Source organism: Thermobia domestica, chromosome 1, assembly GCF_964235325.1.
Source record: "Thermobia domestica chromosome 1, izTheDome1.hap1.1, whole genome shotgun sequence".
Classification (NCBI taxonomy): domain Eukaryota; kingdom Metazoa; phylum Arthropoda; class Insecta; order Zygentoma; family Lepismatidae; genus Thermobia; species Thermobia domestica.
In genome coordinates, this window is record NC_137454.1 from 281,977,331 (window position 1) to 281,995,301 (window position 17,971).

Here is a 17,971-nt window from a genome sequence, read left to right on the forward strand (position 1 = left end):
CACAACTAGACTTTCTGTACCAGTCCATGTGCATACATCTGGTACACATTATTGTCGGAAGTTCAAAAGGCTTTGTGCCTGTTTAGTGAACGCATATTGTTAATTGGAAGAAAGTTTTACTTTATTGTTGACTTGAATAATAAAACGCAATAAATAGCGGAAGGTTTTTCTTTTTTATATTGGCAGCAGAGAATCATCGAAAATTTGGTCATTTGTAAGTGCTTATATTCATACATAGGACCTTCTGCGGGCATTACTGTTGTAGTTCTTCGATGCTGTTGGCTTCTCACAGCGATGGCCAATTTTGATAATATAAAACAGTGGTTAGAAGATGAAGACAGTGCAAATGACATAAGTAATTACAGTATTTTCAGTAACTTGACTGATAGTAATGATCCTGAATATTTTCCGGAAAGCGATATTGATAGTTCTGATGATGACTACTTACCAGTTGGTGATAGGAATTCTCCTGAACCTCGAGAAGGAACGTGCAAGAGGAAACGTAAAATGTCACCGGGAACGAGCAAGAGGAAACGTGAAATGTTACCGGTACTTGCAACAAACCCAGATTCCTCTGGAACAGATACAGCTTCTCAAATAGATTCTTCGAAAACAGACTTGAGAAGAAACCCAGAACCGAAAATAATCTGGAATGCAGTACGTGGTAATCTATACCAGTTCAACGCTACAGTGGTTGATAGTGGAATTCAGGACAATGCATTTCGGCAATTACAAGGCACACAAAACGAGTTAGAATATTATCGTTAGTTTGTTGATGACTCCAACATCCAGTTGATCGTGACAGAGACAAATCGCTACGCAGAACAGTGCATTGTAGATAGTATTGCAAATGAAAATTGCAATGAATATTCAAGAATGACAACGTGGACTGACACCTGCGATGAAGAGACAAAGACGTTTCTTGGTTTTGTTCTATGGATGGGACTCGACAATAAACCTGCTCTTGAAAAATATTGGTCTAAAAATCCGTTGTATAAAAATGATATAAGCATGATACTGTCCCGTAATCAGTTTGAGTTGCTACTTCGCATGTTTCATCTCTCAGACAACTCGGTGCAAAGTAAGGATAGACTGAAGAAATTGCGCCACTGGTTGAAAGAATGAACCAGAACTTCCAAGAAGTTTACACACCAGAAGAAAAATTATGTATAGATGAAATTATGGTTCCTTTCCGTGGGAGAGTAGGCTTCAGACAGTACATACCTGGGAAAAGACATAAGTATGGGTTGAAATTATTCAAATTGTGTGCAAAAGGAGGATACACTTGGCATGTAAAAGTGTATTGTGGGAAAGAGGAAGCTCCGAAAGATCAAGCGTTCTCAGCAAGAATTGTACTCGAAATTATTTAACCTTTATTGAATAGTGGGCGAGTGTTGTATACAGATAATTTCTATACAAGCGTTGAGTTAGCACATGAACTCAACAATGAACAAACTCATCTCGTAGGTACTTTGAAAAGGAATAGAAAGCACAATCCAAAGCAAATTCTCGATGCAAAATTGAAGAAAGAACGAAATGACTTGCCTTCAAAGCAACACCACGTTATAGTCGGAAAAAGGAAGGACAAGAGGGAAGTTTTGTTTCTTACGACTGAAAGCGTACCCGAATTACAAGAAATAACCAACAGAATGGAACTACGAAAAAAAATCCACTATTTTGGATTACAATTCAGTGAAATCCTTCATTGATATTTCGGACCAGATGGCAGCATATTCTTCCACTGTTAGAAAGGGTGTGAAATGGTATCGCAAAATTGCATTTGAATTGCTGACTAACACCGCTGTAGTGAACTCTCATGTTATTTTCAAAAAGATTACACAGAAGAACGAATCCATAACCACGTTTCGTGAAAATCTTGCAGTGGCTTTGATCTTTGGTTGTGATTCTGAACGTGACCAACGAGAATGCAAATCTCCAAGTCGTAATCATGTTTTGCAAGAAAGTGGAAAGAAGAGAAACCGCTGCAATGTTTGTTACAATACATTATCTGCCCAGTACGGACGAGATAGTGCAGTCAAAAATTCAAAGAAAGTTACGACCAATTGTGCTGGTTGTACAGACATAAAATGTATGTGTCTTGACTGTTTCTTCAAAAAGCATACCGTCATGCCAAAACAAAGAGTGAAGCGGCATGAAAAAAACTTGTTTCTCAGGTTTCATTTATTACATCATTATTGCGTATATAATTGTAGAAAATTTTACGATATTATACAATTTATAAAAGAAAATACCTTTTGTAACGTAACTTTCGAAGTTTCTTCAGTTGTACGTAAACGAAAATACAATACATAACATTTGTTTGGAAGTTTTTATAATAAATATATAGAAATAAAATACGATGATCATCACAATGCTGTGTACATATTTGATGCACACGGCGTCGTGAGACAAAATACATGATCAAAAACATAAAAATCGTATCCGCAGGCCGCGTGCATCAAAATTGTACACGGACAAAAAAAAAGAGTCAAAATCTGTTTTTTAAAAAAAAAAAAAAAAAACTCCGGAGTTTTTGTGCCACTTTAGGGCCTCAGGATCCCGATTTCATAAGGAAAAAAAATCGGACTAGAACAAAATTTTCATGAAACTCGACCTATGCTGAAAGCAGACATTAGCATTGTGTATCAATTTTATGCACACGGTGTGCGCGGAAGAAGTATGCACATGACGGCCATTAAAGAACCAACCAGAATAACAGAGTTCGGTGAATCATTACTCGATCTCATTATTTCCGATAAAATTGACATGATAGCATCAAGTGGCGTTAGTCCACCTATTGGATCATCCGATCACTGGGTGAAACATGCTATCCTGAACATTAAAAAACCGCCAAGAAAGCCATTTGATATTATTTGTTATCGCAACTTTAATATATTTAATCATGACGCATTTCTACGAAATGCTGAAGCCTTGAACTGGAAACAAATTGAATCTCAGGAATCTATAAATGCTAAAGTTAATTTTCTTCAGATTTCTTTAAAACATCTGTTTGATCAGCACGCGCCAATGAAAACAGCTAAAGTTTCGAATAACAAATTGCCTTATGAGTTTAGTAATACGAAGCTGCTAATGAAGATACGCAATCGTGCTCTCCGGAGGTTGAAACGCACTAAGTTGCAGCAACGCTGAGATGAGTACAAAGAGCTTCGTAATTTTACTACGGCAGTTATTCGACAAGAAAAGATTGCGTATGTTTCCTTTTGTATAAATAACGCTAAAAACAATAAAGACACTTGGCGGACGTTACATAATTTCGGAATAGGTGGAAAACGTTCATCGTTGAACATCCCTGAAGAACTAAATTGTCCTGATGTCATAAATCGTCGTTTTGCTTAGGTTTCCGAAATCTCAGTAACAAGTGACGATACATTTGATAAACAAATAAATCGGTACCGTTCACTGAAACACACTGCCTGTGGAACTCCTTTCATGTTAAGACCTGTTCATGAACATTAAGCTAGAAGAGCAATTGTTAACATTAAATCCAATGCAGCAAGCTTTGATGAAATAACCCCATGTGCTTAAAATAGCTTTATCTCTTATCACATCTCCCTTCACTAATATTGTGAACTACTCTTTATCGAATGGTAAATTCCCTGATCCCTGGAAACTAGTTAAAATTCTGCCATGACCAAAGAAGCCTTGTATTAATGCAACTAAGTGACCTTAGGCCAATAAGTATTGTAAGATAAAAAATTAAAAAAAGTTTTTTTTTATTTAATGCATAGTTCTATCTCTCACTCTTCAGATCGTTTCGGATCTGATCACTTTATATTTATATGAAACTATAAACCTAATCGAGATTATTATCACCCCACTCTAACGAGTCTGCCAATTTTACCTTAAAACAAAAGAAATAAATTCCGCTCGCTGTTGTCAAGGTGACAGGATCAAAATACGATTGAGTTAAAAATAACCACTCAAGGGATTTCGGTAGATAACTAGATTTATTAAAACTTAATATTTTTCTAATTAGGGTCAGGTGAGTGACTAGAATATTGAGCTTCAAAGGACGTTACTTCGCCCTTGAAAGAGACTTTTTAATATTTTGCTCGGCTTCCCAAAGAACTCATCGTGAGAGTTTAAGGCGCACAAACTAATTTCAATATATCTAATCATAAACAATAAAAGACTTCTCTAATATTTCTTTGGGAACTGCGGTAATATGGAAAACTAGTACTCTCTCTACTCTACGTCCATACTCCTTGCTTTCAAAGACTGTTTAACTTCACTACAGTAACAGTCTGACCTACACCTGGTTAGGACTCTCAACACTCTGAGAAATCCAGAAAAGGAAACCAACTAAAATCTTAAAGGATTCGTAAACTTAGGGAATTAGGAGTATCAGCCGTCACTCATGGCTCAGCTATATTATTACGTCTTCCATTCAAGACTCTATGTTAAAAGGTAAACACACACTCTAATACTTTCAAACACGAAAGTCGCAGTGTGAAAAACAAAAACACCAGCCAAGCCTCACTATAGCCTGAGTGTACGGGCAACGAGCCAAACCGCAACCTGGATTCAATTTTACTCCTGATGGGGAAAAACCTCCAGCACCTGGAGATTTTCAAAAACCTAAGTGCCCTGGGTTCACTCTCTCCCTAGGGTCACTCCAAGAGCAAATTACTTTTCACTCCTTCTAACCATTAACTAGAGCCTATTTAAGTCATTACTCTGACGTAGAGCTCAAAACTCCTACTTTATTCTTTAATTCCTATTCCTAACTCTGGAATTCACCTAAGTTACGGCCAGAGACCACTTTCCTTAGCGGGACAGGAAGCCACGGACTAACATATCCACTGGTCATCCAGTAACTTATCTAAAGGACAAACTCCCAGGAAAAAGCTTACTTGCTGATTCTCTTTTGACTGAACAGCCACCAGCATAGACCTCTACTCTACAGGCCTCTCTAGCTGAAACAGCAATAACCATTTAAAAAATCCGCCTTTTTATATGTTTTGCCGGGGACAGAAAAAAATTTAAAACAATTAAGTATTCAACGGTTCTAGAAACTTCTACAGCAGTGGAAAATTACTGGAAAAGCAAGCAGGAAAGAGAAATCTTAAAAAAAACTAGCCTCTCTACCAGATCTATAATCAAGAGAGAGCGAGAGTAATACTCGATCTAACTGACTGAATCTTAATCTTAAAAGAAAATTTGGCATATATAAACGATTGGGATAATGCACTAATTGATATTTACATACATTTACATATTATAAACATAGTAAGATTATATATTACGCTGTACTTATTAAATAAATAGCACTAGATAAATGCGTTAGAATAATACCTGTCAGGCCTGACTTACTAATTAATATACACAACTTAATTATATTTATAGATTTAATATTAAAATATATAACTTGAATAATCAAGCAAGGTAACGAAGTGCCCTTGCATATGCCGATTCCAATAAGAAAAGAAAAAAAAAGAAAAAAATCTTGCCTCCAACTTGACATGTGAGTTTATACTCTCGAAACCGTCACTTTGAAATTCACAGTAATCAAAAAATCACAATTTCACTGAAAAATAAAAATGAATTACACTTATTTTAAAAACCATTTTAATTCAGTTGAGGGATAATCTCCCTTCATTGTTTATTGTCTCGTACCGTTCTAAGTTCTTTTCGTATTCTACGCATCAGAATAATGAAAGAAATAATTTTTTGAATTTAAAAATCACTTTAAATAATTTTCAAATATAAGTTACACAGATCACTCTTCACTGTTCTCTTGAATTTCTCAGAAACATCACTATAAGTATTACTCAGAAATTCAATTTCTTCCTGACTTCTTCTGCACCTTCAGAAGGAATTGGGAACACCAGATTCTTACCTGGGGTATCTGGGAGTGACTCACAGTCCAATTCTTCTCCATCAGTAACGAGATCAAGAACGAGCTCATTCTCGACGTGGGCTACGCTCGAGGATCCACCACTCGACGTTTCTCCAGCTGCAGCCTTGTTAGCTTTTTCTCGTAAAAGGCTTTTGTAATATTTTCGAGCCGATTTTTGAAACTGAACAGCTCGTATTTCCTTTAAGGCATATTCCGGTTCGTTTTTCCGAATTTTTTTTTACTTGCACCTCACCAGACTTATCACTTAACAGCAACCTTCGTTTATTGTTCTTTGGTGCATCTATGTGACAGATAAGTTCTAACTCAAAGCTTGAACCAGCTTTAGGGCGAGCTGCCACGAAAACATTTCTCGAAGTTTTAGGCTTCTTGAATAATTCTGCCATTTTATTTTACTGAAAAGGTGTCTACTCCAAAAAAGCAACTGATCAACCGGTGGACTGCCAGGCTAAATCCCAAACCTCTAACTAATTTCAAAAGATAAATTTACAACATAAACAAACATACATGGGTGAAAGTACTTTAAACAACCTCATCCGTAGGATGTCTTTTTTCCCCTGCCCTTGCGACCTTTTCATCTGGGAAAAGTGTCCTCGCAAACTCGGATTGTAATTCTTTTACATGCTTACACAATTTTGGTGCCATAAAAATCGGTTTGAGCATGTCTGCGTTCGTCTTTACTATTCTCCCACTGCACTGTCCTGATTTCTTACTAAAAATGTATTAGTAGCAATCTGCTTCTGTATTAACCAAGGGTCTCCGTACTTCGGCAATAATGAAGCACTAACTTTGTTTGTAGGCCAAGATAACCTTGATATTCTTAACCATACTCTCTGACCCTCTTTAAATGGATTTGGTTTTCTTCCTTTGTCGTGAATTTTCTTTCTGGCGGCATGCTGTCTCTTCTGAACCTCGATCGCACGGTTGTAGGCGGTTTCCATCCGATCTCTAATTTCTCTGACATACTTCAGGTAGTCTGGCTCCCCCTCCTTTTTTCGTTCCTCGAGAGGTTCCAAAATAGGGTGTCTAAATGGCCTTCCAAAAAACAAATGGGCCGGACTAAAACCAGTAGCTGCGCAAACTTTTGAGTTTATAGCAAATTCTATCAACTTTATGTCTTTTGACCAATTCTCTTTGCCGTTTTGCATACATTCCCAGTATTGTCTTGACGTCCTTGATCATTTTCTCACTACGGTTTCGTTTTGGTCTGTATGAACTAATGAATTTGCATCTAGATCCAAGCATCTTCATTGTATCTCTCCACAACTTTCCAGAGAAGATAGAGTGATTATCTGAGCAAATTTCCGAGAATTGCCCAAACTCTGAGAAAACAGCTATTAAACAATGAACCATTACTTTGGTTGTAAGTTTACGAACTGAGCAAATTTTTACTAATCGAGAAAAACGATCGACTAACACTAAGTTATAACGATAGCGTCCTATTTTACTTGGGACTAGAGCCCCGAAATTGTCCACATATAGTAACAGGTTAGGTCTATCAGCCAGAGAAGATTCAATAAATCCGTATTTTGTGTTCACATTTTCTTTAAATACACTGCAAGGAACACAGGCCTACAAAATTCCCTTACATCCTTCCTCATTCTTGGCCAGAAATATAGCTCTCGAATTTTCCTAAGCGTCTCAAGCCATGATGGATGTCCGGATTCCTTCACAATATGTGCCATTACACAAATCGTTTCTTTCAAAGATTCGGGAATCCAAATAACTTCCTTTTCTTCTCCGTTTACCTTAAACTTTGTCCTTAAAATTTCGTTGTTATCAATATAACAATTCCACTTGACTGCCTTAAATTTTTCTTCAATTTGGTGGGAATGTCTGATTTCTCTCCCTTAATAAACCGGATAATTTTAGAAATAAATGCATCAGACATTTGTTCTCTAAGTTTTCTTCTATCATGGATTCTGGAAAAATCACCTACTTCCTTATCGCCTTCTTCTTCTTCTACAAGCATACAAAAGGGCAACTCGAAAATTAATTTCATCTTTTCTTCTAGAGAGAACCTCCTATATTCACTCAAAGCGGGCATCAATCTCTTTCTTTTCTCTTCTTTCATTTGTTTCTTCATAAGCTTTACTTCCTGATAACTCTTATAATCAATTAATAAAACTTCAGAGGTTGGCAATTCTTGAACATTTACTATTTCTCCGTCTTCCGTTTTTACTTTAAGAAAACCAGAATCGTTTTCTTCTTCTAACGGGAGTATCTCGTTAGTTTCAGGGGCCCCCATGAACTTAGGTCCCTCCATGTGAGAACTTTCCAGTCTCGATAAAAAAATCAACCAGATTTTTCTTCCCTTGTTGGAATCTTAAAACTACAGGAAATCTCATTATTCGGGTCAGCCATCTCTCAATCCACGCTAGAACTTTCACGGAGTTAATTAACGATAGTAAAGGTCTATGATCCGTGTAAACATAGACAACTGGCGCATGTATTAAGTATAGTTCAAACTTTTCTAACGATGTTAGTATAGCAAGAATCCCTAAATATGTTGATCCATATTTTCTTTGTGTCGGCGATAGTTTCCTTGACCCAAATGCAATTACAGCTAGTTTTCCGTCTTCGTCCTTTTGACATAGAGTATACCCGCTAGCTAAAGAACTACCATCAACATACAAGTAATAAGGTTCTTCCAGCTTCGGCAACATCAACTTGGGATCTTTGGCTCTTCTTTCAATTTCTCCAAAGCACGATCATGTTTTTCTTCCCATACGAAAGGCGCATGTTTCTTAAGTAAATCGATTAACGGTAGAACTATTGAGGCCATGTTCGGAATTCTGAAATGGAAAAATTGAATAAATCCGAGGATTTGTTGCAACTGCTTAACATTTTTCGGTCTGTTAACCTGACTTGCCATTTTAAATTTCTCTGGCGTACACGTGATATATCCGGGTGTAATTCTATATCCCAAAAAATCCAATTATTGAGTACAAAGAACAGCTTTATCAGGACTGAGAGTTAGTCCTGCTTCCTTAATACGTTTGAGTGTTTCCTCAAAGATATCTAATAATTTGCCAGATGTCTCAGCTCTGATAAGCACGTCATCATAGAACGTTATGACCTTGGTATAGTATAATTCCTTCAGAACTAATTGCATTAATCGGGCGAGAGAATAGGGATATTTTTTAAACCATAATACCCTCTAAGATAATAATAAGTACCCAACTGTGTAATGAATCCAGTGTATGATTGGCTCTCCTCATCAGTTTCAATCTGTGCATACGCAAATGATAAATCTACTGAAAGGAAGTACTTCATTTTCCCTAGGTGTGCTAGTGCTTCCGTCAGACTCGGCAGACTTACCCCCTCCTTTTCCGACATACTATTGATCTTACGGCTATCCAAAATGATCTTATAACTTCCATCCTCTTGTGTAGAATAGGACAACTCACATACGAGGTATTTGCCTTTTTGATAATTTTATCATTCTCCATTTGCTTTAGCACATTCTCCATAATTTTCCGTTTCTTAAAAGACATGGGTCGCAATCTAAAAGCAAAAGGCTTAGGGTCTCTGACTTTAATATGATGCTTGATCAAATGTGTAAGGCCTGGCTTATTAAAAAAAACTTTATTATGTTTTTCAAGAATGGTGCACAGTCTATTTTTTCGCTGGGAATCTAGATTTACTTTATTTAACATTTTTTCAATCATCTGTTTCGAGAAGCTTTCAACAACTGCACAACCGGGATCTTCCCTTCACCCCTTGTTTGGGTTGTCAAACTCACAAATGGACATCTTCCCGTCGTTAATACTCCAGTCGTTCAAAGAAATGAATAATGCTATTTTGTTTTTGATAAAAATCCCGGCCAACAAAACATTTTTCAGCAAACCTCTCAAAACGTAAGACTTCTGCCTGACTATATGCCCATAATATTCTATATTTACAATCACACTCTCTTCCGCCATTGTAGTCCCTTTCGCTAACCAAAGCGACAAAAATTTCTTTCTGAATTTGGCCCCTCTATATTTCCATATTTTCGCCTCTTCCTCGTCAATGAAAGAAAGCTGACTGCCCGCGTCACAATAAAGAACATCCCTCCCAAGAATTGAAGCTTTTATGAGAGGTTCAGTGTCCTTTCCCTGAAATGCGTTTCTTCCCTCGCAGCGCTAAAAAAGGATCTCTGTCTTTGTTTCTCCTTCCTTCCTTCTCTGCTTTTACAACAGCAGGTGCATTACAACCAACACCATTAGAATTTTTGGGACAACGTGCCCTTGAAAATTTCTCAACTTGAGCATCCCCTGCTCCTGTTTCTGGTTCTATAAATTTAGTAAGACGAGAATCATTCTGAAAACACCAAGAATTCCTTGAGAGGAAAATATTAATTTCAGCCTTAGCAATAAAATCTGCGCCTAATACCAACTCGATAGCCTGGTCTTCCAAAACGTATAACTTATGGGAAAACTTCCTTCCTTTGATAAAAATGTATGATACACTATCTGCCTCGACCTTGCCTGTCCCGACGCTAATAATACAGTTTCGTTTATTGGCCTGTTTTCGCTTCTTTCTGAATCCATTGCTTACAAGTCTGTTGGTTTACAAGACATACAAACGAGTCACTGTCAAGATAACAGTCCCTTATCTGCCCGTACAAACGTCCAAAAATATAAAGTTGAACGTTTTTCCCCTTAGCAATTTTTCTACGGAATTTCATTACAGACGCAAAGATCTGGTGCTTATTTTTGTGGTTTACAACCTTTTTCCTGCTCGGGCATTCAAACCGTTTGTGACCTAATCCCGCACAAGAATGACATTTAATTACTGATTTTTCTTTCTTTTCCTGTCTAATTTCACTCTGCTCTTTTGTCTTCCTACTAAAGTACGCTGGATTTAATGCCTGGGGTTTTATCTCCGGTTCTGTTTCTACTTCTAAAGGACTCCTTTTAGTGGCGGCAATCTGAACCAACCCTATTCCCAGAGCTGTCTTTAGCACATTCAAATCCACTATATACTCCATGTTTCCCCTATGCCTTGCTCTCATTTTTTAACACAATCTCGGACGACAACAGCCCCCACTATGTAAGATAAAAAATTTAAAGAAGTGTTTTACTTAATGTATTGTCCTATCTATCACTCTTCAGATCGTTTCGGATCTGATCACTTTATATTTATATGAAACTATAAACCTAATCGAGATTATTATCACCCCACTCTAACGAGTCTGCCAATTTTACCTTAAAACAAAAGAAATAAATTCCGCTCGCTGTTGTCTAGGTGACAGGATCAAAATACGATTGAGTTAAAAATAACCACTCAAGGGATTTACGGTAGATAACTAGATTTTTTAAAACTTAATATTTCTCTAATTAGGGTCAGGTGAGTGACTAGAATATTGAGGTTCAAAGGACGTTACTTCGCCCTTGAAAGAGACTTTTTAATATTTTGCTTGGCATCCCAAAGAACTCATCGTGAGAGTTTAAGGCGCACAAACTAATTTCAATATCTCTAATCATAAACAATAAAAGACTTCTCTAATATTTCTTTGGGAACTGCGGTAATATGGAAAACTAGTACTCTCTCTACTCTACGTCCATACTCCTTGCTTTCAAAGACTGTTTAACTTCACTACAGTAACAGTCTGACCTACACCTGGTTAGGACTCTCAACACTCTGAGAAATCCAGAAAAGGAAACCAACTAAAATCTTAAAGGATTCGTAAACTTAGGGAATTAGGAGTATCAGCCGTCACTCATGGCTCAGCTATATTATTACGTCTTCCATTCAAGACTCTATGTTAAAAGGTAAACACACACTCTAATACTTTCAAACACGAAAGTCGCAGTGTGAAAAACAAAAACACCAGCCAAGCCTCACTATAGCCTGAGTGTACGGGGAACGAGCCAAACCGCAACCTGGATTCAATTTTACTCCTGATGGGGAAAAACCTCCAGCACCTGGAGATTTTCAAAAACCTAAGTGCCCTGGGTTCACTCTCTCCCTAGGGTCACTCCAAGAGCAAATTACTTTTCACTCCTTCTAACCATTAACTAGAGCCTATTTAAGTCATTACTCTGACGTAGAGCTCAAAACTCCTACTTTATTCTTTAATTCCTATTCCTAACTCTGGAATTCACCTAAGTTACGGCCAGAGACCACTTTCCTTAGCGGGACAGGAAGCCACGGACTAACATATCCACTGGTCATCCAGTAACTTATCTAAAGGACAAACTCCCAGGAAAAAGCTTACTTGCTGATTCTCTTCTGACTGAACAGCCACCAGCATAGACCTCTACTCTACAGGCCTCCCTAGCTGAAACAGCAATAACCATTTAAAAAATCCGCCTTTTTATATGTTTTGCCGGGGACAGAAAAAAATTTAAAACAATTAAGTATTCAACGGTTCTAGAAACTTCTACAGCAGTGGAAAATTACTGGAAAAGCAAGCAGGAAAGAGAAATCTTCAAAAGAAACTAGCCTCTCTACCAGATCTATAATCAAGAGAGAGCGAGAGTAATACTCGATCTAACTGACTGAATCTTAATCTTAAAAGAAAATTTGGCATATATAAACGATTGGGATAATGCACTAATTGATATTTACATACATTTACATATTATAAACATAGTAAGATTATATATTACGCTATACTTATTAAATAAATAGTACTAGATAAATGCGTTAGAATAATACATGTCAGGCCTGACTTACTAATTAATATACACAACTTAATTATATTTATAGATTTAATATTAAAATATATAACTTGAATAATCAAGCAAGGTAACGAAGTGCCCCTTGCAGTATATTGCCAGTTCTTTCAAAGGTAATTGAAAATTTGGTGCTTTAGCAAATGATTTCATATATTGTTAGCTCTGGCATAATTCCATGCGAATAATCTGGGTTTCGTGAATTTCACAGCACTTCTACTGCTTTGTTAGGTATTAAACACAGTGTGCTTCATGCACTAAACGACAAATATGTGGTCATAGTAGCCTTATTAGACCTCTCAAAGGCCTTTGACCTTGTACAGTATGGTGTTCTCTTATACTGCTAGTGGTGATCCAAGAAAGCTTGAACAAGAGTCTTGTTCAAGACCATTCAAGACTATTTGATGAAAAAGACATCAGCACTGACGTCATTTTTATGTTGAATTCAATAGTTTCCTTCAAGAAATTTTGTTTTGGTCCTGTTCTAAACAATCCAATTCAAGAACGTTCAATAGCCAACAAGCGCTAGAGTTAAGTTCAGGAAAATACTAAAGAACTATGATGGCGTCGTGACAGAACCTAAGTTGTTGAATAAATATATTTTCATTACTCTCTTCCATAATTATCTAATGTTCAAAGTGTGCTTCTGGAAAATATAGTATTTTTGTTGGTAATATACACGATTTATGTAGTTACAGTGCTTGCATGCCCATAACAAATTTTAAATTTTGTGCCAATGATATAAGTATTAATTTGAGAATTTAATATACAATATCGGGTGTAGATTAAGAAAGAAGAGCCCATCAAATAAATAACATAAAGCTTATCAGACTTTTCTTGCTTTAATCAGACGTTTTGTACTGTTATTAATCAGGGATAATTAAAAAAATATTGCGTACAGACTGATTATATGCTCGCAAACTGAAGTATCGTGGAAATGACTACATGTTATCCTATTATAAGATTACAATTATTTTATTACGGAATTCACACGTAGCATTTCAGAAGTTATTTCTTAAGATAGGATTCGCTTTATGCGTGCAGGTTAATTTTACGAGAACTTTTCCGTAAGTTAAAAATGCGCGTCCGACATATGCCACATATACGAAAGTGAAAAAAAAACCCACTAAAATCGAGAATGCTATTTAACAGAACCAGGGCAGGAACATAGAAAGGGTCCCACGCGAGAGTACGACCGTAGGGAGCAGGCGTGTCATCGACGAAAGTTATACTGCTAGAAGCATAAGAATAAGAATAGTGCAACAAACCCTTCACATCGTCTTCACTCATTTAAACTTAACTATAGCCCTTGTAATGATTTAATACTGGTAACATTAAACTTCTAAACATAAAATACTTCTTTCCTACATTATACAGGCATGTTCCGACAGTGGAAATTATTATCCCAAACAGTCGCCTTTCATACGCACTCGCACATTTTAACAATAAAATTACTATTTGTTTGACGGGTTATTCTTAACCACTACCAAATATGGGATAGGTTTGTGAAGAAAGTGTAATGCAGATATGGGCGGTAGGTCCACTGGCCGAAAAAAATGTTATCATTGCTCCGTTTGGTTTTCGTTCGTTTTCAGCCTTTTCTCTAAACAGTCTTCGATGCTATAGCATAAATAACATCTAAAGGTAGTGATTGTCTCGTGATACAATTTTGGGAAACAGTTCGTTTTTTTTTTCTTTTTGAGTGTGATTCTGCCATCAGTACGCCATTTGAAGAATCAGATTTTTGAAAAGCTTAGTACAGGGATTTTATATCTAAGCAGCACTTTACTCTTTTAACTTAAGCTAACCTAACCCGCATTTCATGTAAAAGGAGCAAAATACTTAGTGAAAAATCGAAGGGGGTTGCTACAAAATTAATTGACTAATTTTCTAAATGATTGAATATACCCGTAATCTATTAAATTCCAAATGCTTGCAGAAAATGCTTGCAGGAAGGATATGCTAATATTATAGCTATTCATGCATAAATCTGAAGTAGATCAGTACGCAGTTTCGCTTTCATTTGTTTTTATAGTTTCAGTCACTTGTGTTGGACTGCCACCTATCAACAAGTATATAAAACATCATTCAATACTTCTATGATCGTGTAAAAGTTGTTTCAAGACCATTCGAGACTCTCGTTCAATGGTCTTGAACAATACTCCTTTGAACGTGTAAATTTGAGGTATTGAATGGTGTTGTTCAAGCTTTCTTGGATCGTCTACAAGCAGCATTAGCAAAAATGAAATACTATAACTTTTCCGTAAATACCATAAAATGGTTCAAATCCTATCTACATAAGAGAAAACAGCAAGTTACTTTACGTAGTTCCTCTTATTATAAAATTTCTGAAGCTGCTGTTCTTGATAGAGGTGTTCCACAAGGCTTAATTTTAGGGTCAGTTTTGTTTACCTTATACACTGTAGATCTGGTATCTGTTGTACAGCATTCAAAGATGTATTGTACCGCAGACGACACTCAATTGTTTATAAAAGCCTTGCCTCAGGACTTACCACAAGTTGTCCGACTCCTTAACCAAGATCTTAAGGCTATCAGTAACTGGTGTATTGATAACGGTCTTGCTATTAATCCCTTAGAATGTACTTATACTGTTCTAGGTTCCGCTAATATACTTAATAAAACTATTTCTGACAAATTAGAATTACAAATAATGGACTCAAACATTAGCTATTCACCTTGTGTAAAAAGTCTTGGAGTCCAAATTGATGATAAACTTTCTATAATAATCATGTCTCTACTCAGTGATCAAAAGCTCTAGGTATACAAAGAAACTTGTACAAAATACGAGACTGTCTGTCGAAAGATACCATGCTACTCCTGGCACAAACGCTGATACTGTCTCTGTTTAATTATTATGATGTGCATGGCCCGCTTCTAACAAAAAGCAATGCCATCATAATCCGAAAGGTACAAAATTCATGCATCCGCTTCAGTTTCAGCATATGAAAATTCGATCATATTTTGCCTATTCTGAACAGCAATAGCATGCTGACAATGTCCAGAAGACGACATTTGCATTATTGTTCTCTCATTTATAAAATTCTTAAAACACGTCCCACGTATTTATATAAGAAACTTACTGCTAGATCAACTATTCACACTCACATAACACGCAAAAGAAATACGTTTGATATCCCAAACCATAAACTCAAGCAAACCACTGCGGCATTTTCAGTATTAGCACCAAGGTCATGGAATGCTCTGCCAAATGTAGTAAAAGAAGTTTATTTACTCAGCCAACAAAATTTAAGTTCAGGTACCCACGATTTGTATTCTATCACTTCAACCACGTAAATGAAATCAGACTTGACTTGGTACATTCTTTATCAAATAATCATGCATTATAAAAATACTTCATCACCCTTCTCCCTATATTGTGAACCACAAGCATAACTTATTGTCTCTGTTATTGATCGGTTTGTGTTTGTTTCCATGTTTGTATTTGTATGCTTTTTTCCTGTACTTGTGCGTGTGAGTGTGTTTTGTTAAAAGTACCACTTTTTTATTGTCTCTTTTTTATCATCTTAATGTATACCTGTATTTTTGTTGTATATAATCGTATCTTTTGATTCAATTGATTGTATGTTTTTTGTATAACTCAATGTACTTCTTTAACAAGGGTTAGGTGGTAGAGCAGCAATATACTGAACCTCGCCCGCTTGAATAAAGTCTTTTTCAATTCAATTCAACAAACTAGAAGGAAATAAAATGTCACCAAATATAGTACCCTCAAACCATTTTTCTATTCCCTACTTAATAATAATAATAATAATAATAATAATAATAATAATAATAATAATAATAATAATATATTTGATTTTGAGTTTAGGGTCCCTTTCAGCAGCGAGACTATATGAGAAATAAACCTACAGCTTAACGTAGGCCCCGAACCACATGATCTCCCGCCGGGAATCGAACCCAGGTCTCCCATACCAAAGACGCGTATAATAATAATATATTTCATTTTGAGTTTAGCGCCCCTTTCAACATAAGCTCCAACTACCCCGCTGTAGAAATCTGTTCGTTGCATGCTCGCTGCGACGCAGTGTAAATTAGAGACTCTGTGAAGGATTGTTTTTCGCTTTTTAAAATGGATTAGCGGAACGGACACTTTTTGAAGTAAAAAATATGTTACTTAAAGTATATATGGGAGTATTGGAAAGTATTTTTCTGTTCATACTACTACTACTACTACTACTACTACTACTACTACTACTACTACTACTGTTTTTTTCTTGAAATACTTTGGTCGTTGCGCAATGCTGCAATACTAACATTAGCCGCCACTGATCAAACAAAAATGCGAGCATAAGTAGACGTAAAAACTTAAAAACATCCATGGCTAGAGCGAGATTTGAACGTACGACACTCACAGCGAGCGATCTGCACATCAGAATATAGGGATAAAGTTGCTGGCTGAAACGAAAATTATGAGCAAACGTTTGTTCAATGTAGTATTGAAGCATAAGGATCAGCTCAAAATAGAAATGATTGAAGTGTTCATTTTATTTGTTTTTTTTTTAACAAGCACTACAAACAAGAACCACAAAATAGCTGGGGTGGAGATTCCAACCCAAGACACTTAATTACTATCTCACTGTTCAAGTACGTTAACCACTCATCCAATCATACACAGCAGAAATTTCAGTAACAAACATAATACAGGGTTTGTCCGGGAAGTAATAGGACTGATTTTATTCCGCCATGACTGTACTTCGGAGCGTGCGCGCACCGACTGGATCCGGTAGAGGGCGTTCCTAGCTAACGAATGAGCGGCTGGTCAGTTGTCTCCGAGCACACGGAGAGTCAGGACAGGCTTTATCGCGCTACGTGTTTCTGTGAGTGGTGCAAGCCGAAAATGCAGCGTTCGTTAGAGCAGAGGTACGCGATTAAATTCTGTGTTAAACTCGGTAAATTTGCAACAGAGACGTTTGATATGATCAAGCACGCTTACCCAGATTATGCTTTAGCAAGAAGTGGTGTGTTTCGGTGGCACAAGGCCTTTTCGGAGGACCGGGAAGAGGTCGCCGATGAAGACCGTGCTGGAAGACCTTCGACTTCGAAAAACACCGACAATGTGACTCGTGTGCGCGAAGTTTTGAACTCAGACCGTCGACTAAGTATTCCCTTAATTGCCCAGATGTTAAATTTACCAAAAACTGTGGTTCATGAAATTGTGACGGAGCATTTGAACATGCGCAAGGTGTGCGCGAAGATTCTCCCAAAAGTGCTCACTGACGACCAGAAATTGCGGCGAGTGGAATTGTGCCAAGAAAATTTGAACATGTGTGAAAGTGAACCCCAATTTTTGAATAATGTAATCACAGGTGACGAATCATGGATCTTTGAGTATGATCCGAGACAAAGAGTCAATCTTCCGAGTGGCACACGCCGGCGTCTTCTCGCC

General features: G+C 36.9%; 2 protein-coding genes across 2 annotated transcripts; one reads left to right on the plus strand and one right to left on the minus strand.

Annotated features, from left to right (window-relative positions):
• Nucleotides 1-2,685: 2,685 nt before the first annotated feature.
• Nucleotides 2,686-3,150, plus strand: LOC145679910 (uncharacterized). Its single transcript, XM_081750418.1, has one exon. It carries the CDS (start codon nucleotides 2,686-2,688, stop codon nucleotides 3,148-3,150), a length of 465 nt encoding a protein of 154 aa, XP_081606544.1.
• A 3,408-nt stretch (nucleotides 3,151-6,558) lies between these two features.
• LOC145679926 (uncharacterized) lies at nucleotides 6,559-7,026 on the minus strand. The gene has a single exon (XM_081750419.1). The coding sequence runs from the start codon at nucleotides 7,024-7,026 to the stop codon at nucleotides 6,559-6,561; it is 468 nt and encodes a 155-aa protein (XP_081606545.1).
• Between the last annotated feature and the right edge of the window lie 10,945 nt (nucleotides 7,027-17,971).